This window comes from Tasmannia lanceolata, unplaced genomic scaffold (genome assembly GCF_043159265.1).
Source record: "Tasmannia lanceolata isolate RefF3 unplaced genomic scaffold, GAP_Taslan_0.1 ptg000004l, whole genome shotgun sequence".
NCBI classification, from domain to species: Eukaryota; Viridiplantae; Streptophyta; class Magnoliopsida; order Canellales; family Winteraceae; genus Tasmannia; species Tasmannia lanceolata.
This window is the reverse complement of record NW_027518681.1, coordinates 6387222-6414096: the sequence shown is the minus strand read 5'-3', so window position 1 is coordinate 6414096 and position 26875 is coordinate 6387222. Positions and strand designations below refer to the sequence as shown.

Here is a 26875-nt window from a genome sequence, read left to right as displayed (position 1 = left end):
AGAAACCACAACCAAGGGCTCCAACGGGGAGACGTAGAGAAGATGAAGAAGAACTAACTAATCTACCAGGAAGGTGATAGAAAAAGCGCACAAGAAATGACCAAGTGCATAGAGAGACCCATATAGAGACTGGGAAGATGCCGAAGACGGAGTAAGAAGAGAGAAATCTAACACATCAAAGAAAGAGGGAAAGAAATAAGGCTTTTAGCAAAGAAATCCAAACACGGCTTGGGTTTCAGGGGGCGCGAGTGGGTTGAGGGGGGGGCAAAATGCGGACTACTTGGGTTTTCAGGCGGTGTGAGTGGGTTTCAGGGGGGGCAAAACGCGGACTGTTTGGGTTTTAGGGGGCATGAGTGGGTTTGAGGGGGGCGCGAGTGGGTTTGAGGGGGGGCAAAAAGATGAAATATGTTTTGGATATGCGGAAGGTTAGGTCTAGGTTTAGGGCTTGGGAGAGATGAAGATGAGAATGAGGAAGGGGTTAGGGAGAGATAAAGAGGAGGATGAGGAAAGGGGTTAGGGTTAGGGTTAGGGTTAGGGTTAGGGTTAGGGTTGAGGAATGGAGAAGATGGAGGCTAAGGGGTTTCCCTAGGGATCAAAAACTCTAGGGCTCTGATACCATGTTGAGAGAAAGAATTAGAGAAGAAAAGTGAGTTAGAGAGATGATCTCCCCCTCACTAATATATTTATTAATAATGGAGAAGCATACATCTATGCCCTCAGGCTTATTACATATATCCAACTATATCCAACAGTTGACATCTCTATAAACAAATACTTAAGAATGATATATCTTTCCGAATACAACTGAAAAACATTCTTAGAAATGTAACTGAAAAACATGTCCCGGAAGATTTCCACAAAGAAATGATTCAATTGTACATTAAATATTTCACCAAATAACTGTTCATACTTCAACTTGTCCAAAGCTCAAGCTTTGCAAAAATTCAGGGGAGATATACTATGGAATAACAGAACATCGATCTGAGGTGTAAAGAAGAATTGTATAACTACTGAAAAACTGAATTAACAATAGAAAGGAACTAAAAAAAGGGAAAATTCTCAAAAAAATGTGATTTTTATCTTAAAATCTCAAAAAGGGTGAAGTTGGCTAATTTCTCAAAAGGGGTGAAACGCATCCCAATGATTGTTTTAGGATAAAAATGCCCTTATGTTGCCTTTCCCTCTAAGAAAGTAAGCAACAAATCCCAATGTATTTCACCTAACATTTTGACCTTTTCCCACCTCTCTCTCTCTCTCTCTCTCTCTCTCTCTCTCTCTCTCTCTCTCTCTCCACAACACGAACAATTGAGGGGGCCCCCAAAATTCTCCTCCTTGGTGAGTTGGTGCCCAAATCCAACCCACTATAACAGTGTACCGTCCAGACCATAGGATGATCCAAGCAGTCCATTTGATAGGCCACATCGTAAATAGGTTGTGTCCCAAAAAACCATTTCCATATGATGATCCTAGCCCTCAGATATAAAGAGAACTTGCTTATTATGGAAACCTCTATACATTGGAGGGCTGTGATCGTCCTATGCAAATGATTTTTTGGGCACAAGCCATTAATGTTACGGCCCATCAAATGGACGGCTCGGATCATCCTATGGTCTGGACGGTACACTTCATTTTAAAAATATGGGTCTAAATTGGGTTAATGTTACTGTACGAACCACACCATAGGATGATCCAAACCATGGACAGCTTGGATCATCCTATGTTGTGGACGGTACGCTTCAATTTGAAAAATATAGGTGGGGCCTACGATTGGGCCTTAATGTTACTGTATGACCAACTCTATAGGATTATCCAAACCATGGATGGCTTGGATCATCCTATATTGTGGATGGGCCTTAATGTTACTATACGGCCAACTCCATAGGATGATCCAAACCATTCATTTGATGGGCCACAATGTAAATAGGTTGTGCCCCAAAATCATTTCCATAGGATGATCACAACCCTACAATCTATAGAGGTTGCATAAGATGTGGTTTCTATTTAGATCGAAGGGCTAGGATCAACCTATCGAAATGATATTTTGGGACGCAACATATTTACGTTTATGGCCCATCTAATGGACGGTTTGGATCATCCTATGGTGTGGTATGGGTGGGGCCTACGTTGTTCAAAGATGGGCCCACCATTCCACCAACGGTTTCTTTTGGCCCCACCATCTTTGAACAACGTAGGCCCCACCCATACCACACCATAGGATGATCCAAACCGTCCATTAGATAAGCCACAATGCAAATAGGTTGTGCCTAAAAAATCATTCCCACAGGGTGATCTAATGAAATACAATGCAAATAGTATTGTACGGGTTGAAATACAATGCAAATCATTTCCACATTCTTCGCAAACAGGTGCAAATTTGTCATAATAGGTCGACCTGCATAGCATATGTACAAACAAGTGGGAATTTGCCTTGATAGGTTGACCTTTTCACCATCTGAATAACAGGTAGGAAGACCAATTACAGGTCGACCTTTCCACCATTCCGTCAGACAGGTGTAAAACATGTGAACATGTATAATTAGTGGTTCCTAGGTAAAATTAGTGGTTCATAGGTATAATTAGTGGTTCATAGGTATAATTAATGGTTCCTAGGTCTAATTAGTGGTTCCGAGTGTTTAAAATCCAATAAATACAGTCATTCTCACTTTTTATTGTGGTTTTGACGACATAAATATTTCAATCTCACAATTTAAACTCTCGGAACGGAACAAGTATTAGGCCATCTAAACTATGAACCACGATAAGATCTGACTGTTTAGACAACTATTTAACCCATTGTTCATACATTCATTGCAACTTTGACATCCACTTAAGTAATATTAGATTGTGTGAACCACTATTTATACCTTTGAACCACTAAATACTGGTAAATAGTGGTTCCTAGGTAAAATTAGTGGTTCTTAGGTATAATTAGTGGTTCCGAGTGTTTAAAATTCAATAAATACAGTCATTCTCACTTTTTAAAGTGGTTTTGACTGCATAACTATTTCAATTTTATTGGAATTTAACTCTCGGAATGGAACATTAGGCCATCTAAACTATGAACCACGATAAGATCTGACTGTTTAGACAACTATTTAACCCATTGTTCATACATTCATTGCAACTTTGACATCCACTGAAGTAATAATAGATCGTGTGAAGCAATATTTCTACCTTGGAACCACTATTTATACCTTGGAACCACTAAATATTGGTAAATAGTGATTCATAGGTAAAATTAGTGGTTCCTAGGTATAATTAGTGGTTCCTAGGTCTATTTAGTGGTTCCGAGTGTTTAAAATCCAATAAATACAGTCATTCTCACTTTTTATAGTAGTTTTGACTGCATAACTATTTCAATCTCATAATTAAAACTCTCGGAACGGAACAAGTATTAGGCCATCTAAACTATGAACCACGATAAGATCTGACTGTTTAGACAACTATTTAACTCATTGTTCATACTTTCATTACAACTTTGACATCCACTGAAGTAATATTAGATTGTGTGAACCATTATTTATACCTTGGAACCACTAAATACTGGTAAATAGTGGTTCCTAGGTAAAATTAGTGGTTCCTAGGTATAATTAGTGATTCTGAGTGTTTAAAATCCAATAAATACAATCATTCTCACTATTTATTGTAGTTTTGACTGCATAACTATTTCAATCTCACAATTTAAACTCTCGGAACGGAACAAGTATTAGGCCATCTAAACTATGAACCACGATAAGATCTGACTGTTTAAACAACTATTTAACTCATTGTTCATACATTCATTGCAACTTTGACATCCACTGAAGTAATATTAGATTGTGTGAAGCAATATTTCTACCTTGGAACCACTATTTATACCTTAGAACCACTAAATGCTGGTAAATAGTAGTTCCTAGGTATAATTAGCGGTTCATAGGTATAATTAATAGTTCCGAGTGTTTAAAATCGAATAATACAGTCATTCTCACTTTTTATAGTGGTTTTGACTGCATAACTATTTCAATCTCACAATTTAAACTCTCGGAACGGAAGAAGCATTAGGCCATCTAAACTATGAACCACGATAAGATCTGACTGTTTAGACAACTATTTAACCCATTGTTCATACATTCATTGCAACTTTGACATCCACTGAAGTAATATTAGATTGTGTGAACCACTATTTATACTTTGAAACCACTATTTATACCTTGGAACCAATAAATACTGGTAAATAGTGGTTCCTAGGTATAATTAGTGGTTCCTAAGTCTAATTAGTGGTTCCCAGTGTTTAAAATCCAATAAATACAGTAATTCTTACTATTTATAGTGGTTGTAATTGCATAGACATGAGTTTCATCCTGGTTTACTCCAAATAGAAACATAGAGGGAGAGATAGAGAGATTATGACTATACACCATAGTATTGGAAAGAGGATGATGACAATAACAAATGCCTAACACAACCATAACAAATCCCTAACAAGTAAACAAGATGACAATACATCATAGCAGTGTAAGAAACATGTTAAATGTATGCAATTGTATCACAATGGACCTACTTGAGAAGCTTAGGTTTGATAGCCAAAGAAAAGATCCAATAAAATCTACATTTTAGGAGAGGGGAGTTTCACCTCTCTGTAATGGAATTTCGTTTGGGATTTTTACAACAGCCAATGGAGTTTGATTTTGGCGTGGGAAGAAGAAGGTAAAAAAGTCAAAATTGGTAGGTGAAATGCATTGGGATTTGTTGCTCATTTTCTTGGAGGGAAAGGCAACATAAGGGCATTTTAGTCCTAAAACACTCATTGGGATGTGTTTCACCCCTTTTTGAGAAATTAGCCAACTCTACCCTTTTTTTAGATTTTCAGATAAAAATCACAATTTTTTTAGAATTTTTCCAAAAAAAGAAAAGAAACAAGAATTGACTATTTATACGGGAAGATACATGTATTTGGTAAAAGAGAAGTTTGGCCATTTTTAGGTATGGCAGCGTTGGAAGAAATGCCAGAAATGAAGCACAAGTCTAAAAATCAATATATGCTACAGATATAAGCAAACTAATTTCAGAAGGGGAAATAAACATTGAATTTATCCAGTGATGGTTGGTTCGAAAGTTGAGAAATTGCTTATGTGACGTCAAACAAATTTTGGTGCTTCGATTCTTTAGAGGCGTGGATGCAAATGAAGGAAAAAAAAGATAATTAAAATCAAGAGAAAGATAACAATTATTCATCCCACCCACACATTCAGCAGATACTATAAACTACACAAGTGCAGTACATATCATATCTTAATTCCACATATACAAGTGCACAATTCTCATTTAATGCAAACATTAAATCACTTTCAATGCGCATTGACCTCACTATAATACCCACAGAATCAATGCACAAATCAAACGTTATTAGCAGTGCACAAATCAAACATTATCAGCAGTGCCCAAATTACCAAGAAATGATACGGATGAACACCTAAATTAAGTTTAATATGAAAAGAAACCAAAAGATGTCCTGTTGAGCAGTGCCCAGATTAGATGCTCTATGCACAGCACCATAATATCCCCACATTGATATCCACCCATGTGTGCTACTTGAGAAGAATCAGACACAGAAGACTGCTGAGAGGGCATTGAAAGTTGCGAGCCCCCTTCAGGACCACCAGGATTATTTGAAAACTAATATAAATGTCAAAACAATGGCACTTCCAACAATTGAATCCGGCACAAAGTCCCATCACAGTTAGCTCAGGCTCCATTTCATTTTATTTTATTTTTCAGATGGAGAAGTGATAGGGGTTGAATCATTACGTCCATTGAATATATTTCTTACAGGAAATGATGGGTTCTCATCGAGATTGGTTGGATAGCACTCGAGAAGTTTCTTGGGATGATGTCGTTTAAGGAAGAAGAAATGCCCCTTTTGGTTTTGGAATCTCCCTGAATATGTCCATGTTCATTTTTCTTGACAATGAGGCACAAAGCAAATGAGAGAGAGAGAGAGAGAGAGAGAGAGAGAGAGATTTTTGGACCCATATAGAGGGGCAAATAAGGAGGAAATATGACGAGATTGCCCTGGAAATTTGGGACCTAATTGGAAGTCCAGCAAAAAAGATAGGCAGGATGTAAAGGGAATTCTGGCTAAAGTTGGTTGACGAACTTTAGCTGCTCTAGGCTTTTAGAATAGTAAGGATAAGGATTGCACTCATAATGCCAACTCCTGTTCAACTCGATCCCAATTGCATCCCTATTGCCAACTTCAACCCTCGTGAACTTAATCATTTTGTAATATTGACATGACAACTATGTGGGTCTTCATCCTAAAATGCCTTCATACTATAGAATAACTGATGACTGATCAACTAGGATCCCACGAGTTGATATGTATGTACAATTGAACCTGAGATCTACAGGCTTCTTAGCATTTTCCTTGTTTCAAACGGGAAGTGATATATTTATCCCCTTTTCTTCCCTGGGCTACCCTCCTTTTGTGTATTTATGACTACTCACTCTTTTTTACACAAGGAGGAGGTAGACCAAGGAAGAAAAGGGGGGTGAATATGTCATTTCCCTTCAAAATGAAAAAAAAAAAAAAAAACAAAAAAAAAAACAGGACAATTTAAGAGAAACAGAGCCTACACACGGGCATGAGCTCTGTTTGGAGCTTTAACTATTTAGCTTCTTAAAATTCTGCGTTTTGGGGCTCTTAAACTAGTTAACTTCACCACTATCTTTTGAACTTTCATCAGCATAAAGAAATAAAAAAACACAAAGAAAGAAAAGGCTTAAAGCAGACAAGTGATCAGCATTGCTCATCTAGTGGATACCCCAGGGATGTAACAAATCATGGGCCAGCAAACTAATAATCCCACCGTTACAATCAGGCAATAGTTGCTATTGTTCAGAACAGTTGTGACCATCTGATCACTGTTGAAAAGCCACAGCGGGACCAACCACGCGGATAGTACTGATCACTGTTGAAAAGCCACGTGACCGCCGGTCAAACAAGCTTTCTACCATGCTATAATACCAATTTTGTAAAACAATATAAGACGAATATCAATGCTATCTACAGAAGCATGCAGTAATCAAGGATCAAAGCTTACGCCAGAAATAATAGTCAAATATACAGCACAGCACAGCACAGATGTGCATTTTACTATTGCCAGCCGATAACGAAAAAGACCTCAAACTGCTGATGTAAAACTATTGCTAGCATTTCAGAGGGATTCATAACTCCATCCCCCAAGTATTTTTGTCTCAAACATTTCAAGAATGATGGACATTGTTGAGGAAAACTAAAGATGGGAATCAAAACATAAATATTTACAGTGGAGTGTTCATGATTTACTGCACCCATGAACTCAGAAGAGCCACAGACTGCTTACTTGGGTGGGTTTTTCTCCTGGAAAGTGATGAGCATAGACAGCCAAGTAAACACATCTCGTAATCTTAATGCAGAGAGCCCACCTAGCATAGGGTTAAGCAGACCTCTCTTTGACCCCTGTGAACACTTGTTGGCACCACTCTCTTCGCTCGAATCTTCGCCTTCACATAGATCCCCAGGGGTCACTGAGAATTGACAGTAGGCCTGGAGCAATTGTTGATGAATTTCTTCCATTCGCCCACATTGCTCATCTTGTCTATCCATCTCGATCAGATCCTGTCAAGAGCAAAACCATGAACCAAAAAAAAGAAAAAAAAAATGAAGTCTTGCACTACCTGTGCAAAGAAGTTTAAAAAGAATTTTTTTTACACATAACGATGCCTTGAACTACCTGTGCAGAGAAGTTCTTGAACACAGGATAAAAACGCTGCCGGCAATATTCATTGAAAAGGAGTGTCAATATTACTAACGGTATGGTGAAGCCTGAGGCAATCGGTACATCCTTTATCCCAAAAACTCCAAGAGCTATGATTTGTGTCAGTACCAAAGAGAAAATTGTTGTGTTGTGCACGACGGGCCAAATTTGTCCTCCAGACTCATATTTTGAACAATATACATTAAGAATCTGTTCAATATATTTGACGGGTCTCCTCAGGAGCCATTATCAAAGTAAAAGCAGGAATGGATCATTCATATATTACATATTATAGTCAAAATAAAGAAAAAAAAATACTTGCACTTCCTAACACTGCTTGTTATAGCATGATTGTAACGATTGGAAAACAACTATGTATAGAGGAATTAAATATAAACTTCTTCTTTGTAAAAAGCCTACAAATGGATAATGGAAGGAGAAAATATTATAAAACTTATGCGACTAATGCAGAGGAAAATGCAAACAAAAGAAATAAATGAAAAGAAAAAAAGATATCCCAACCGTTGTCACAATTGAGAATTAAGGTGCAACTTTCGCAATTGGTTCATCCAAACATTGAAGCAGTTTCTGTTAGCATCTTTATAATTGTTTACTGTTGGGATAACAAGGTGCCCCATAGTGAATTAATACTACAACATAGGTAGACTAGTGTGTACAAGCATTTTCAATATTATTTATGGTAGATGACAATTTTCAAAAGAATAGTAGACAAAAATTTTCAAAAAACACAAAGGGAAAGGAGAGCATCTCCCAAATGCCTTTCTTAAGTTCTAAATACTGCACAAGTTTTACTAATGGTAGTAGAGTAAGATATAGCATACAATTTATCATATTACCCATAGATTTTCTATATCGAGGCGTGGTATATATGATTCATTAATTATATCTTACACATGGGAGAAATATATATATGAGGAATGCTAAGCTCAGGTGCGCCTCAAATTAGTGGTTAAATTATTAGTTATACATCATGTTGTCAAATGACCAAAATACCCCCTCCACATAATTCGATCAGTTTCAACATGGGGCTCATGCTGATGTGTTTATGGAACATGATCAGCTTGCCAATCAAATTACGATGATCAACAATGAGACCATTTGTGAGTACAGCTGTAACTTGTTCTTTAGTTGAGATATAGCTAGAATATATTTCACCATCTTGAACCTTCTCACGTATGAAGTGGTAATCTATCACAATATGCTTTGTCCTAGCATGGAAGACTGGATTTTCAGATAGTTTGATGATATTTTGATTATCATGCTAAAGAGCATGTGATCCTAATCTCAAACGAAACGCTTGCAGGAAGTGTCTCAACTCTCAACCATGTAAGCTCTGCTATGGTAGAAATCATGGACCTGTATTCTGACTCTGCACTCGATCTGGCTACAATCCTTTTTCTTTTGGGCCAATGAGATTAGACACTCATTAAGTAGAATACAGGGCATTTGAATATCCACATTGTTAACAAGAGAGAGAGAGAGAGAGAGTCAACTTCACAAATCTGCAAAGAATAGGTGCGGAATGCAACTATTATTTTCTTTATACAATGTCCCGTCTAACTAAAACTGTACTTGAAGAATACAAATATTCTAAGAAATGTTGCACTCAGTGAGAAATATTCCCCACATCAACACACTTGTAATACTCTTCCCCAAGACAAACATTCAGAAACCCGTGCAGTTGCATTCCCATTCCAATTAAATTTCACCTGGAGTACCTTTGTTGCCGTTCTAATAATCGATTGTACCACAGTAGTGTTAATGATCTCTTAGCTGCCATGGATCAATGTGATCATTAACGCATACAACACCGATCTTCTTTCAATCTAATAGTAATAACCAGATCATTAATATTCAAGTAGCCTCACCTAAAACCAAACATCAAAGGAAATACAGCAACCACGAAGAAGTTGTTACCACTATACTGACTAAGTATTGCCCTGTATAGGAAGTGACAAACCCAGGACACGGGAGCAACCAAAACTGAGTGCCTAGTGCGACGAGGTTCTGAAAAATAATCTAGCATCTAAAGAAAAGCTATAAATTCCATAATTTAAGGGAAAAAATGAAATTGTAAAAGCATGTATCATACGAGGAACAGAAAAAGTAACTACTAAGTACTAACACATGGATGCACCACCAACCGATATGTAATAGAATTTGATCAGTAGCTGATACCAAGAAAACTGTAAGAACAAAATCATCAGAGTAGAATATATCAACTGACCTGGTTACGGTACACGACATACCCAAGAAGAAAGTACACCAGCAAGAATGGCAATATCAAAGGCGCCAATATGGAACAAGTGAAACCAAGGAGTCCAAATAGGAGCACCTTCGGAACTTCTGTATGGTATGGAAAAGATGGGATCCAATCCAAATCTTCCTTACTTCTGAGTATAAATCTATAGAATAAGTTACAGATTAAAGAAAATAGTTGCATGACTTCAGAAGAGAGGCTTGCCCACCCTGATGTCAAAACATAAGTGATGAAGAAAGTTGCCTGCAAACATGACAAAGCATAACAAATCATGAATTAATAAAGAACCATCATCTAATCAAAATAAACGAAGATGAATCAATAATTGAAATTTTAAATAATAAGCTTATCTCCGATTACAAAAGCCTAGTGTTCAAGAAAAGATCACAAGCAAAATTCTATGCTTCATAGAATAAACCCATGTTATAAAGCCCTATCACGAGAACGAGGTTTAAAATTTCGGTTTCGTTAGCCGAACTTCGGTAAAAAAAAAAAAATTGGCCAAATCCGAATTTTTTGCTGAAAGAAAATTGGTATTTGCCGAAAGAAAATTGGCAGGAATTTTTGAAAAAAAAAAGTAAAATTCGGAAAAAGAAAATTGATACTTTTGGTGTTGGTCTGGACCGACATCCGAAATTTCGGTGTGTCAGCCGAAATATTAAACAATGCACAAGAAAAGAAGATTACAAAAATCTAGTAGTCAAGAAAAGATCACAAGCAAAACTCTATGCTTCATAGAGTAAAACTTTATGATAAAGCCCTATCACAAGAAAAGAAGATTTGAATGCTTGTGAATGACATGAAAGAAACTCTGTACTACTCATGAGAGTAAAATCCCGTGTATGAAAGCCAACTGACTCAATCCTATCATAATAGAAAAGGATCATATTTCACCAGAAAAATATATATCTAAAAGGCAAATAGGACCACGGTGGATGATTCTGTGGAATTCAGACTAAATGTAAAATCTAAAAGGTTAATACCATAAAATAAGGGGCAATAATCACCTGCCTTGGCACAGCTTTCGCAAGCTGGCTAGGTATGCCTTTTGGACTAGAAATGACATTAAACTGGCTAATGACAGATCCGGACAAAACATTAACAAAGAACACATTCCAGATTGTGAAGTACAAGACTTTGCAGCAGGCACTCTTTTTCCTGCCACTACGAGAGATAGACCCTTCCACTGCTGAAAATAGCATCATTGTTGGGGGGACTGTGTATAAGAACAACTGTAAAATGACACTTGGAAGATATCCTGTAACCAGCTGGCTTATGAAGGTCCTGCATAGAAGTACACAGTAAGTTGCTAATAGGCCCATTCATGTCCAGAAAGTCCGATTGATAGAATAAATCACACTGAGAAATAGAGAAACAAATAAAAAAGCATAATATGTTGCTATCCATAAAAGGCCAAAATGGGCAGGAAAAGCCTCCAATTCAGTGATATTTCATCTTATCACTGTTTGATTAACTAGTTTTTCCAATGAGGTCTTGATTGTCTATCATATAGAATAATGACTGGATCCAGTATATATCTGGTTAGAATATGGTCATGTGCTTGTTCATTTGTGAATAATTACCTATGATTTGTGGACACGGACACGAGTGTCGTGTGTTGACACGGACACGGAGTGTCGGACACAGCAAACCCCCAAACTTTAGAAACGGGGACACGGCTAAAATAGAAAGTACATGTAATCATGATTTGTGGATATGGATTCGTGTGCCCAGTTTCGACATGGATATGAGTTGTCCAAATGAGGTAAACACAATATTCAATAAAAAAACAGAATGCCACACTTGACACGATACAAAAACATGTCCACACACCCACATTAAGTCTTAACACTTCCAGCAATACAAGTAGAAGTGTCCAAAGGAGTGTTGACACGTGTGGACATGCGTGTCGTGTCGGAAATAAATTCGAAGTGTCGGCCAAATCATAGATAATTACTGAATTTAGTGGTCCACTACTAAAGGAAATAAAATAGAAAACAACATGGGGTTGAACACACCATTGATTCGAAAATCTCTTCTACTGTAGCTTGAAAGACGTTTCAATGCTTCCCCTCACCAAACAATTTACATAAATTCAAAGAATGGTTGGAAGATAAGGGTGAGCACAATACATTATTCATCCACGGGGGTACACCAATTATGTCGAGAACAAAAATGTGTACAGAATCTAATCCCACAACCCACGGTTTGCAAGGTAATCAATACTAAAACTCCCAAAATGTGAATGCAACAAGAAAGGTGTCCGTGTAAACAGGAAATCTGATGGAGGGAAGAAGGAGCTAGCAATCTACTCCAAGATGGCATCTTATGGTCCTGGAAACGTGTGGAGAGAAAGATGGTACGAACCCCTTCACACCAATCCGGCCAGAAACACTGCCAATCCACCCCCAATGCATTGCCAAAGGGGAAGTAGATTGATGTGCACGGAACCAAACTCAGAATCCGACAGGTGACACACTGTTCCCCATAGAATCTTATTCTCATCAACACTAGCTGGATTCAACTTCTCATGGAAGAAGAAAAGACAGAAAAATGCTGCCCATCGGAATTCAACAGGTAACACACTGCTTCCCATAGAATCTCAGCAGCACTGCTATTCCTTTCTTTCAGAAGAGATCAAAGGATGGCACGTAGGAGTTTTCCTACAACTAACCAAGTATCAAAGGCCCAAACATTAACTAGCTCCGCTACTGAGCTACCAATAACACAGCTCACATCAAACAGAGACAAAACAAACCTTTACAACTCAGAAGAAACTTGACAATGGATCAGTAGATGTTTTGGAACAACTATCCAGCAATTCGTATTTCCTCCAATCCAATGTTTTATGACAGGCAAAACACATAGAGCAGGACTCGCAATATGAAAAACAATAGAGGACTCGCTCAGACATTCAATTTGAGATACGTTAAAAGCCATTTGGATGAGAATGATTGGCTCTTCTAGCCAATAAGCTACACTTGCTTGACATCCATGGACCAGCGTGAAGGGGAGTGTTCAGGATTATTGAGAATGTTATGGGCATACTTGTCATTTATTTTCTTCCTTTCTGTTACATATGCATTCTCTTTCTTTAACCTTGATCAGTTTACCACTCAAGGCCAATTGTCGTAAATTGCCAAATTAACAAAGTGAGCATCCAAGAGAATGAAATGCATTCAATTCTATTCTCTTGTATTCTTCATTTTATCAAAGATGTTAACTGAGCTCAATTACAGTTCTGCAGATGCATATTGGTGATGGACATAAAAAGATAATCTTGATAAGAGGAATGCTAGATTCACAGGCGCCCTTGCAAAAAAGGAGGCAAAGGGCGCCCCCACCGGTCAGATTTCATTTAAGATGGCACAGAAAATTACGATCATAACTGTCTTAAATGAAATCTGACCAGTGGGGACGCCCTTTAAGACAGTTATGATCGATTTTCTGTACCATCATAAATGAAATCTGACCGGTGGGAGCGCCCTTTGCCTCCTTTTTTGCAAGGGCACCATTGAATCTAGCATTCCTCTCTTAATAATTATAATTGATCATAAATGAGTAGGATACTTACTTCTTTAAAATACTTTTCAGAAATGGGAACATCTGTTGTAACTGCTCTAGTTGAGATAGACCTTGTACAAATGTGACGGGAATTAGAAACAAAAACATGAAAACAGTCGCAGCGAGAAGAGTTGCAATCCGACGGAACCAAAGCTGTCTGTACGGGATCCAAAGGTTCGACCAATAAACATCGTGTGGTTCTGGAGCCAAGTCAGTGACCCATAACATGGGATTCGATGACTGAAGAACTTGTGAAGCAACAACAGCAGCATACCGAGTTTTAAAAAAAACGAAAGCCGCAGCACATTCCTGCATGATAAGATCAAATCATCTTAAGCTATGTACAAATGATACCACCTAAATGAGAGACAGAGAAGCATAGGAGATTTCATGGGAGATTTTTTTTTTTAAAAAAAAAGAAGAAGAAAACTTACAGTGAATTTCTGAAAGAACTACATGTATTGATAGTCACCTTAAAAGTGCTCACTCATTCTAATGAATCAATCTATAGTTCAAAACGTTAAATATTTCATCCTAATGAATTCTTACTAACAAAACAACAAATATCTTGATCCCATGTAAATGTTCAAATTATAACAGATAGGTGAACAATTGAAATGTGACTATCAGATCATAACAAAGCTAATTCACGAAGTGCAGCTCCCTTATCTCCAAACATTCTTTTTACCTACTATATTCCTAATAACATAATTGTTCAAAAAAATAATTAAATTTGATCCAAACTCCATCAAAATTTTCAGTATTGGACATTATGGCGTCAGAAGACATTTTCTCTTTCATTTGTTTCCATTTATTTGTACCAAGGGAAGGTGCTATAGTGATTACTGTGAAAATCAAATTGCGGTCACTCCCTAGACTCTGAAGTGCAGTCCATGTTCTGGCTGCATCACACCCTGAAAGCTGCTACAGGTCAACTGCATGTTTCCAGTCATATGATTTTCTGACGGTTAATATTTTGCCTTTTATGGGAGATTTCTTTTTTCTTTTTAAAAAACATGGGCATGTAGACCCATAGATACGTGAATCAAGATCCAGGACATGTAGATCTACTCAATGAAAGTTAACATCAATATATGTAATGAGAATGAAAAATAAACAAGATAACAAAAGTGACAAAAATGCCCCTCGAAACAACTATAATGCCAAGCTAAAAGGTGAAATGCTTTGGACATTGTAGGGCTGGCTTTTGAAGGAGAAATCAGGAGTTAGGCTATCTGTTTCAGAATAATGTTCAGTTATATGTGAATCTTGGCCTTTTGAAAATAAAGTAACCAATAGTTTTTAATGTTGGCGGCCAAAACAGATGACCGGTGCCTCTACTAACAATGTCTAAAGCTGATTAACTAGTTTAACAGTTCCATTAAGATCAGGACAACCATGTTTTGATACTTTCACAAAGGCATCTCGTCTTTTAGTATTTAAAGAGCTGTCAGAAGGTTATTACAGTTCCCAAAAAGCTCTCACAGGCCGATTAAAAAAGAAAAGACAGATGGGTCTGTGCAATTGTTAAAACATGGTTGTGCTGATATAATTTCCCTTGCAATAAATCTATAGGAACCATCTTTGACATATCGGGGACAACAGCATTGATTGCAACAGGACAACACTACATTTCTGGAATGCATAAATAGTAAATAAGCATAAGAAATGATTAGATTACAAATAAAAGAGAGCTACATTCACACAGATCTTATGAAATTTATGACCTTTTCTTTTGGAATAGAATCTGAACTTTCAATGTCGGGTTTGTTCTCAATCTGTTGAAGCTCAGAATACATCTTCAAAGATTGAGAAGTTCCTCCACAAAGACCACATCTTATCATTCTTGGTCCACAGTTCTGATCAATAGAAGTTGCCTTCAACTGTACAAGCTTCTTATAAATCTTCTCAGCATCATTCTGGGAAAAAAAAAGACAGAAGTTTCAACATTGTGAATAAATTATGCTAGATCACCACACCAGCAAAGGTGCTCACGGTAAGGAAAAGCACAAAATTTTAAGAGACTTTGAGTCCCACATTGCATAGATCCATATCACTGAAACAATAGCTGATAACAGAGGAAAGATTTATTAATAAATGTTCACATTCCCAAAGCTGATATACCTAGATAAAAAGAAGTAAAAACAAAAAGGAACTCAAACTTTCCGTACTGAATTTATAAATGATATGAAAAACAAAAGAATAATATCAGGCCTCTTTTAAAATTGGTGAAAGGAAGATATAACCATTCCATGATATACCCATGGCCAAGAGTAGGAAGAGGCTACCCAGATGCACCGAGTATAGTGATGATATAGAGACACTTCTTTTTATTCTGTTGTCTATAGCTAATGTGAACCAACCAGTTACTCCAAAAGCTTAAGCTGTTGGAGAAGGTGTTATTAAATCTTTTATACTTATAACACTTACCCTCACGTGTGGCCCCTCTTTTTAGGTTTGGCATGTTGGATAGTTTCAAATACTCGAATTTAGGCTTGAGGTTTTAATGGTGGCTTTTAATATTCATTGAAGTTCCAATAGTCATGACATAAATGGATGAATGAATGAGTTTGATGAATGAATCTATTTAATGACGTACATTAATAGCTTCATGATGGCTATGTCTCTTTGAATGCCAAATTCTTCATATTCACCATTAATGAAGACTCTTGGATTAGCCTAGGTGTCTTTTGCGTGCTCTCATTAGTGGTGACTCTTAGTTTTGAGTGCTCTCATTAAAGGTGACTCTTGGCTTTGAGTGCTCTCATTAGTGGTGACCTTTGGTTCAATCCATTAATGGAGACTCTTGGCTTGCTCCTAGGACCCTATAAATAGGTGCCTTAGGTTAAGCATTTGATCCAACCAAATATTGAAAGAACCAACCATTTTGAGAGTGAGAGAACCAACCATTTTGAGAGTGAGAGAACCAACCATTTTGAGAGTGAGAGAACCAACTCTTTTCATGAGAGAGGAAAAGCCAACCATTCTTGTGTGGAAGAATTCCACCATTTTCGTATGAGATTAAGGTCCACACAAAAGCCTCAAAGTTCTGTGTGATATTGGTCCACAGTTTATGTTGTGATTCATGTTGTGAGATTACATTCCACAACAGAAAATTGTAGAGCTATTTGTATTGACAGAGAGTCTTGAAGCTTTACCTTCAAGTGTTTGGTAGGTGCACACCAACACTCAGATGTTGTTCCTGGAGACGGTTCGGTTGTCAGATCCTTGCACCAGAATAGGGCCGAATAACGTCTTAAGTAAGGTGTTCGAGGACGTACAACAGCTCTAGTTCTATCTTTGAGGATTCAATACTTGGTTTGATCTTTTTCACTTTCTCTAAGTTATTATTCTCGCAGTTCCATTTTTTTGTTTTTCCCTTCTTGTTCCAACATGGCCTACCCGTGGAACATGTGGCCCCTCTTTTGGGTTTGACCATTGAAGGGTTTGAACTCAGGACCTTTGGCTCTGATACCATGTGAAACAACCTTAGAAGCACGAAGCGGGTACGGGGAAGCGTGGGGTCTAGAAGAGTCTAAGTTTGGGAGCGTGTCTGTAATATTTTCTTTATATATCTTTCAAAATTCAAGTACATAAAAAAATAATAGTTTCTAACCATTTTCATATGTATCTTTCAAATTTAAATACATCTAAAAGCTAATTTCTAACCATCTTCACCATCTTCATTTGTGTGCACTTATTCCTCGTGCCTTCTGAAGATGTACAAGCCTTTGTGCTTGCTCCAATGAAGTACTTTGAAGAGTTGGAGGAGTTTGATGTAAGGAAGTTGGTAATGGTGGGACTTATAGACTAATAGAAGTAGGTTGGGAGCGTCATTAGAGCGGTTCTCGTCTCTCTGGGGTTGCGCTCCCTGGAAGCTCCTTCCTAAGGAGCGCCGAATCGAGGTTCCGAGATGGGAGCGGCACCCCGAAAGAAGGTTCCTGCTTCTAAGGAAACAACCAGTTACTCCAAAAGCTTAAGCTGTTGGAGAAGGTGTTATTAAATCTTTTGTACTTTAAAAGCTATAAAGGATTTTCCCCTAAAGCCTATGGCAGTGTTCAATAATTCATTGATCTGAATTGGAACTAAGACATAGATGGTAATAATGCAGCAGATTTGCAATTTTAACAATCCTTGAAGCATCAACTTGGTGAAATCTTCCCCCCAACCGGCAATGGAAATCCACAAAAAAAAACACAAATTTCAAGGCTTTGATACTAATTTGAAATAGCCTCAAGGGGAAGAAGGTGGGATTTTCCGGAAAATAATTCAAAGAAAATTAAAGGGAATTGATTGAAACAACACCAACAATGTCCGTACAACTACAAAAAACAGTAACAATATATATAATGCAAGAAAATAAAAGAAAAATTAAATAGAACCACGTTGTGCCTGTTCGTCTAAAATGAAGAACATAAAAAAAAAAACTCGTAAGAACCAAGCTCCATTACAATATTCCAATAGGTCTTAAAATTTCTACGTATGCTTCATATAAATAAAATTCTCCTAAATATATTCACAGTCCAAATTAGGACTTTAAATAACCCTAAACTGTTTAAAGATTTCTACATATGCTTCATATACTAAGTAAACTGTTTCTTGTATGGAGTGCAATGACAATTAGTGAGACAAAAGTACAAGATTAGCTAGGCAGGGAATAAATTGGTGGGCATGGATCCTATGAAATCTTCATGATGTGGAGGGATGGAGAGTAAGAACATGACCAGATAAATCAAATAGTAACAGATTCCTGTAACAATCTTAAACCTTAGAATACTCTTGGAGTATAAAACAAATAATAAAGAGTAATAAATGCAAAGAGAGGACTCTGATTCCTATAAAAAAAGGGTGGCTCTGATTCCTATAAAAAAAGGGCGGCCCAGTGAACGAGGCTCCCGCCATTGCGGGGTCTGTAGAGGGCTAGATGTATGCAGCCTTACCCCTGCTTCGCAGAGAGGCTGTTTCCGTGACTCGAACCTGTGACCACCAGGTCACAATGGAGCAACTTACCATCGCGCCAAGGCTCGCCCTCTAGGACTCTGATTCCTATAACAATGCAAATAACTTAAACATTCTTACATAATAAGACAAAATGTGGCCATTAAAAAAAACAAAGAAAAGAAAAAATGCGTCCGTGATAACTGCTCACCATCAGTTTCTGAACTTTTCCAGTCCGATAAATCATTTGGTGTGATAAGTAACTCGATGCATGATAGTTTGTAAAGAACTTTTCTACTGAATCACTGAATGTTTCTTCTGTAGACCATGGGATGGCACGAACAAGAACTGAAAAATGGCTTGGGTTTGGAGGAGATCCAGTAATATGTGCCAGCCTCATTGTAGCAATGCTCTCATACTCCTAAAAGATATAAGCCAACGAAATCACTAGAGACTCACTCAAAGAACTTTTGCATAATGAAACCAAACAAGAATAAAAAATTTCCTGCATAAAGATTGTTCTTACGAAGTAAAGAAGAACACATGCCGAACAAGATATGATGTATAAAGCTAGACAGTGGGCCCAAAGCCTGCAATCAAAATGTTAAGCATAGAAACCTGAATTAGACACATCAAAAAATACGAAATTGTAGAAATGAAAAAGAAAAGAAAAGAGAAACAATTCTTTAAAAAATTCAATATAACACCTCAATGAATAAAAGTTGGGGCCATTTTATGTCCAGGAAAATAAAACGTGCATAAGATAGTTTTTCCAGAATAGTCTGCAAGTTTCATGGAAGGACGTGAACTTCAACCTTTTAATTCTTAAATAGGAAATTTCAGATCACAATACTATTACGACGAAATTCCAAATAGCTCAACGATGTTGAAGCTCCATTTCCAATAATGCACTGCAGAATGAATAATTGTATGATTCGAAAAAACAGGGTCCTTGTTTGAAAAGAAATATAATCTCAGAACACCCATTGAAGACCCAAACCTAGCTGATATTGTTCCCAGTTAAATATTAAATCACGCAACAGTTTAATTTGGTAGAGTAACAGAAATCTCCAATCCAAACATGAAGTATTAGGGTTTTGTTTTGTGAAAGATGGGTTTTACATTAGGAACTTAAGAAAAACAGCTTAAGGTTTTTCCAGATACATCATCAATACAACTTAACAAAGCCAGGAGAGATGCATGATAGAATTTTATATGTAGGTTAGCCTAACTGTTCCTTCCCAGCTATGATCACTCCATAGTTGTTTGTGACAGTATAGAGAATCCCTCCAACACTTTAAGTTGTCCCTCTACATAACAAGTAAATTTTTTCTTTTCCTAGTAATTTGACATCTAATATTTGCCTAACTCAATTATTTGTTTTTGAAGAACAAGTCATGAATTCTTTTACTTTATGTTTTGTACTGAATGGAACTTGTCCAAATTTGTCCACCAACTAAGCAAGGAATCTTTCACAGCTTTCCCCTTCAGGATATGAAAGAAACAGCATTGATATACCAATAAAACCATCATGACAGTTAAAATTGTGACATCCTACAAGGCTTGAACGTAAAAAAATCTCTTAAAGGTGACTCTGATGTACCGTATAATCCTTTTCTGCCAAAATGAGTTTCTAGCTAGGATCATGAAGATACTAACAGAACTAATTCACTGCAAGGTTATGCTAGGTAAGTGCCAGGTACCAGAGTGCTCCACTACACTCCTATAAGTATGATGATCATGGGTCTTCTTCCCTTATTTTCCATTGATTTCCTAGTTGTATACTGCAGGTATACTAATTGGTTTGCAATTCATCATCGTAAACATGTTAATAAAGTCCACCACATACTTTTGGGGGGACAGACATATCCCTTCAGTAGATCTTTCCTTCCATCTCCACTCCACAAAAGTATCGTGGCTAACATAGGTTTTTCTTTTCAAAGATACCTTCCCAGCCATGTTTGAGATTATTTCATATATATGACTCCCTGATATGATAATATCATCCACATAGACTAACACCAAAATCATGTTAGAATGACTGTTTAATAAAGAATGAGTTGTCATACTTATTCCTACTATATCCACTATACATAAGTGCTTGGTGGAGGTTATTAAACCATGCCCGGGGTGCTTGTTTCAACCCATAGATTGCCATCTTGACTTTACATACTACTTGATCTCTGTCTGCCATCTCAAAACATTCCGGTTGCTCCATACATACCTCTTCTTTTAGCATTCAATGATGAAAATCATTCTTCACATCCATATGGCTAAGAGTTCAGCCGAAAATATTGGCTAGAGGGAAAATTGAGATGGTCTCCTCGTGGTCATTTTGTTGATGCATCAATAAATAATGTTGACTGAGATGATCTTCTCATGGTCAAGACAGACCAACATAGGAGATGTCAAAGCCAATACTGTGTCCCACCATAATACAATATCTCAACAGGAGTCATTTTGTTGATGCATCAATAAACAATGTTGACACAGATGATCTCCTCATGGTCAAGACAGACCAACATCCTATGTTAGGTTTCAGTTTTCTCATCACTTAGATGTCAAAGACAATACTGTGTCCCGCCATGATACAATATCACAACAGAAGCATTTTGTTGCTGCATCAATAAACAATGTTGACTGAGATGATTAAACAATGTTGACTGAGAGTCTGAGATGATCTCCTCATGGTCAATACAGACCAACATAGGATGCCTCCCATCATACCAAAAATTATCGTGTGATCTTTTTGATAAGATGTTCAACATATGCCCCAAAGTGAAGGCTAGGGGCACGACCCAAATCAATGAAGAAGTTGACTATATTCAGGATGAAGTTGCTATTATGGATTATGAATTTATGATCATTTGGTGTCTGTAACATGTTTAAGATAAGAAGAGTTTCTCAGCTTTATCAATCTTCTAACATGTATCTCATGAATAATTTTATATTTAAAAGATGAAAAGGAATTTCCATCAAAGCCTCCATCTATAAAAGTCCTGTTCAAAATAATCAATATCTTGCTTTTCCAAGTCCAAAGATTACATTTGTTGGAAATAGGTTTCTCCACAAAGCATTGTTGTGAAACCGCTGAGAAAATCCAACATTACAAAAATTCAATGAAGATAATGAAAGATACAAAGATGGAGTGAGGTATTCCAAATCTCGTAATTCACAACTGCAACCAACATAAAAAAGATTGAGATTTCTTTCATTTCTCTCTTCTATAAAAGAATCATATGCAAAGAAAAGGTAGAAAACATACAGGGTCTAGGTCATCCACCATGGAGAGAGGTTAACGAAACAAACAGTGAGTAAAAGGGGAGAATAATAAAATATACACAGAACTTATGCAAATACTTTGGCAGGAAACATTACATAGAATTCTGACAGACATTCAGAAAAAAAAAAAAAAAAAACATTACTCACAATTTCTGGACATGTAAAATGGGAAATGGGTGCCAAATTGAAGGAAAACTAGTCTCGTTTTGCTTTTCCCCAATCTATTTAAGCAATTTAGTATCGTGTGACCTATTAAGAGTTATTCAGAGAAAGAGCAGATCAGCAATTTCATCCGATCCTGTAAAATTTTTAAGTCTGAACTATTCTTTGTTGGAAACAAACGATAAAGAAATCCAAGAAACCATACAAAGCTCAATTGTTGTGCGGATTTCTTGTATTCTGGCATTTTACAGGACCCTGACAGACTAATCTGTGCAACGCAAACACAGGTCATGCTAAAGGGGTATTTCGGTAAATTTCTTCATGTAGTGGCATTGACATATATAAGCCACGTGTTAAGGTTGCGGGATTAGATATTTTTTTAGTGTTTTCTTGGCGAAGAAGAAGTCCTAAGACTGAAATAGTGAAAATTCTTCTCCTATGGACGTAGGCACACTGTCAAACCACTTAAATCTTTGTTTTCTTATGTGATTGTGTTTCTTGGCATCGTTTCTTGACATTTGCTGCAAATTCTGTTTGATCCTTATTCAAGAAGGTATTTCTCGATTTTCTACAATTATAGAAAAAAATATCCCAACCATTTCAAAAAAAAAAAGAAAAAAATATCCCAAATCAGCATTTTTAAACTGCATAAGAACTTCTAGTCTAGCACCAACCATATTTTTCTGCAATTCTAGCATTCTAACAGCCCAAGTTATAAATGGATCATGCATGTACATAAACCCATGTCTTAGGAACTTACTGTAATTAAAAATCAGTATGAAATGGCCATCAGAAATACCTTTTAAATGAGGCAGTATCATCAGTGCTATTTGTCTACTCCGGCAATAAGTTCATCAAAAACATTTCATACCATATTGATATTTTTTTTAATGATAATAAATTTTAATTTCATACCATTTTGATCCTTCCTTGACATTTGCAATGGTAAATACATCCAGTGACTCTGAAGGAATTTGCTTGTGCTGCATCTCCTGTCCGTAATAATTTAATGGGAGCAATAGAAACATGCAAATGACGGCAGCAATGGAGAAGATGCGAATACTGTAGACAGTTGTAATTATACCCAGTCAGTAAAATATTCGATGTACATAAGAATTGCAAATTGATACTGAATACATACACATTTGTTCACAACAAATTTTTGCATGGAAAACAACACACAGACATATTAAGATCAAATGTCACTCTTTGAAAGAGGTTTCATTAAGATTGTGAGAACATACACTTCTGGCCTTTTACTGTCAATTACATCCTTAGTACAAAGAAATATCTCTTATTATCCATCAAAAAGTTTCCTATAAGTTACAAAATACAACATAAGCATAAAACAATATTACAAAGTCTCCATAAGAGATATTTCTTTTGCAGGTTCTTATTCTGTTTTTTTTTTTTTTTTTTGCAAGCCGATTGTATTTTGATTTCATGAAAGAAAGGAAAATCTCTCCTTGAAAATAGAAGATATTTAATCTTTCACATTGAGGGTCGTTCAATTTTTCTTTAAAGTACTTTTACTTCAGAACAAATCACCTGGATCCATAGATATTTCTTTCAAAGGATCATTTTTAATTTCTATTTCAAAAGAAACATTTTTGTTCATGTTTTCTCCACCATTGGATCTTCTTAATGTCCCCTTCTATAATATCATTTCTGATCTGATGAAACTTTCATAGCTAGATCTTCATGTAAAGAATTTAAGATGAAGATCATTTTAAATCCACACGTTTTGAATAGTTGGGTTTGTAAGGAAGAGTCCTCCAGAGATCCTTCTCAAACCAACATAATTTCACCATTGGATTTTTACCAAAGGATTATTCGAGGAAGCTCCTTCCTAAACCATGTAATTTGAGCCACTGGATTTTTGAGGAAGTGTCCCTCCCCATTCCTTCTCACACCTCCAATCCCTGCCAAGCTCGAATTTCCTTTTAAAACATTATGGAAGTTTAATTTTAACAATTAAGGGAGAAGCTTCCAATGCGCTAACATATTTGATACAACAGATCTATCCAAAAACAAATCTCTCATCTTCTAATAGAGTTAGACACCAAATAAAACCATTAGGAATCTTAGAACTTGGACCAAAAAACAACAGAAATTTTGATGTTGATAATGAGGGATCCGATGCTTAGAATTTTTCCCTTGGAAGATCCTTAAGTTGTTTTCCTTCCAAGGTTTCAGGTTTGGTTTTGGCATGCAATTCAGTCGTGATGGAAATGAAAATGTCGGTTCGGATGAAAATTTGTAGAAATCCTGTAAAATTATGAAAGTTTATGGAAATGTAAGCAAATGACTGACGTTTAAGATGAAAATTTAAGAAGTGCTAGAATAAGCACAAATATACTAAAAAACATCACATATGAAGTGATGGTAGATCAAGCATAACATATAGATACAAGCATATCACATCTTTTGGCTATAGGTTATTGGAAGTAAGATTATGTTTTTTTAATGATAATTGGAAATGATAATTTAATCACCTGAAAACAAGTATTCTGAGGAAGACAACTGCATCCAAGCCAGCGACTGATAAGATTTCAGCTTCTGTTGATTCCCATGCCTTCAATATCCAGCTTGGAGAGGGTACTAATCTCACAAAGCTGGACAAATCATGGCGCTTGAGATGCTCTTGGGCAAGCCTCCGGCCAAAGTACACATTGAGATTCCCTGGCTGTTTTCTTAAGATGGAATACAATAACAAGAGAACTGAACACAGGCCTATATTGATGCCTGCAGAAGTTAGAAGAGCAGAGATATTCATCTCTGTCCACCAAAAACGAAAGGTTTAGACATCATCTAATACAAGAGCAACCAGTGTGGGAAATCTTTAGTGTCTTATTCATATGCAGGGACAAGGTTCATGTGGCCACGACTACTGGAATAGTAGCAGCTTCAACTCTAAAGAGATGGCCAAATGCTGCAACAAAGATGACCAAACATAAGAACAAAGTTGATAAGCATAAGCAAAACAATTTGGGGCATAATGTATAGTGACATATAAAACTGCATGGCGGAAATTATGATATAACCATCAATACACCTAGCACTTTGTTCAAGTGCAGGCACAATTAGCAGAGAACAGAACTAGCCGGAGCCTCCCCTTACATTCGTAGAAGATTATGGACATAAATCCATACCATGATATAGCACTGATTCTTAGTTGGCTATCATAACAAGTTATTCATCCCCATTGTGATTATTTTAATTTGCACACAAGCACAAATTTTACAAAATTTTCACCAATGATTGCTCATTGAAGCTTTCATAGATCGAGGGTCTGTCCCTTAACGTCATCAATAAGATAAGAGAGGTAATCTCCTTAAAAGAGTATCTTACAAGGAACTGAGATTCTAGTACTCTTTAAAGAGGGTTCTCATTGTCCATAATTCCACGTCCCAGTTGTTCTATTAGATAGGCAGATTGAGTTGCAGAGAAGTGTGTATTGCATTTCTTAGACATTTTCAACTAAGCTATCATAGGCCACAACCTCTTCTTGTAGTTTATTGAACTATTATTATTGTCTTTTAGAGATGATTCCATTCTTTTTTCCTTTGGCATTCATGCCAAAAAAACATAATCCGAAGAGCAGAACCCCAAAAGTTTCAATAATCAAATACAAAACTATCTGAATGAAAGTATTTAATGGACAAAAAAGGGAATGTTAAATTAACTTGAAACATGAGATTAAATGGCCAAAGGCTAATAATTCCTATGAAAAGCAATAAGAAGAAAAATACCCATTTGGATTTTCTCTAAAAAAATGCAAAACTAAAGCTTGAAAATTCAAATCAGACCACTAGCAGCATGATACTCTTACTTAACCATGCTACTTGAAGGACCATGATTCATTCTCATAAAATCAACAACACATAACTATATCAAACTATTAATAATAATAAAACGCGACTCACCTTCTCGACTAATCTTCGACGATTTTAACTCTCAGAAGTTTCTAAACAACACAACCCAATCCCATAACCACAATCACAATTCAAATTCCAATCCCAAATAAAATTAACATTAAAAAAAAAAAAAACTAAATCAAAACACTAAACCACACTTGCAGAATGAACATGACAAATCAAAAAGCTAGAGGTAAGAAAAAAAACAAAAGAGATAATTGTACCTAAAGAAAAAAGAAAGAGATAAGATAGCCTTCACGCTTGATTTTCAGATTGCAAGAAGAAAAAGAAACAGAGAAATCAGAAACTGAAAGCAAAATCCAACGTATTCTTCGGATTAATGTCGCAATCAAGAATCAGTTTAAAAGATAAAGATATTGCAAGAGTGAAGAAAAAAGGAAATGCAATGAAAATCCAAATCCAAATTTTTATTCGGTAAGGAAACAAACCCTAGAAAAAGAAGGTGGGGTTTGTTTTTGTATGAGTCTGGGCTTTCACGCAATGAGGATTCGTGGAAAAGAGAAGAAGGATCTGGGAGGGACACGTGTTGTGTAGGCATTGGTTGAAGAGGCCCGGCACGTGTTGAGGGAAGGCCAGTGCCGATCTTAGTGGGGGACTTCCAACCGTCTAACTGTCATGATTTGCTCGGACATGAACAGAACACCGATTCTGCCTTTTACATTTGTCGTTATCCGGTATTATTTTAAGAGTAAAAAAAATGATATCGCCACATCCTTATTTTATTAGAGAACAAAGACCGTTGATCTATCTGTCCGGAAAAGACATCCGACGCATAGGATAAAAGGCTAAAAAAATCAATGGCTTAGATTTTATTGGTAGAACGGTAAATGTGGATTGATCAAGGCTTGGTGGATCAAGATGTTCTCTATCTACTTTTAGGTGGCTTCTCTATCTACTTTTCTAAACCACACGTTTTGTTTTGCTTGAAAACT

General features: G+C 36.7%; 1 protein-coding gene across 4 annotated transcripts; it reads right to left on the bottom strand.

Moving 5' to 3' along the window:
* Positions 1-7056: 7056 nt before the first annotated feature.
* Positions 7057-26532, bottom strand: LOC143876150 (hyperosmolality-gated Ca2+ permeable channel 2.1-like). 4 transcript variants are annotated; one of them, XM_077377828.1, is made up of 11 exons: positions 26372-26532; positions 24501-24937; positions 22921-23067; positions 19088-19151; positions 18773-18982; positions 15351-15542; positions 13634-13932; positions 11067-11343; positions 10027-10302; positions 7755-7988; positions 7057-7639 (listed from the first exon to the last, which is right to left on the bottom strand). In XM_077377828.1, the coding sequence occupies exons 2-11, from the start codon at positions 24779-24781 to the stop codon at positions 7361-7363; spliced, it is 2259 nt and encodes a 752-aa protein (XP_077233943.1). In that variant the 5' UTR covers positions 24782-24937; positions 26372-26532; the 3' UTR covers positions 7057-7360. The 4 variants fall into 4 exon arrangements, with proteins under 4 accessions (XP_077233943.1, XP_077233945.1, XP_077233942.1 ...); XM_077377830.1 differs by lacking the exon at positions 26372-26532 and adding an exon at positions 26147-26365; XM_077377827.1 differs by lacking the exon at positions 26372-26532 and adding an exon at positions 25932-26133.
* Positions 26533-26875: the final 343 nt, after the last annotated feature.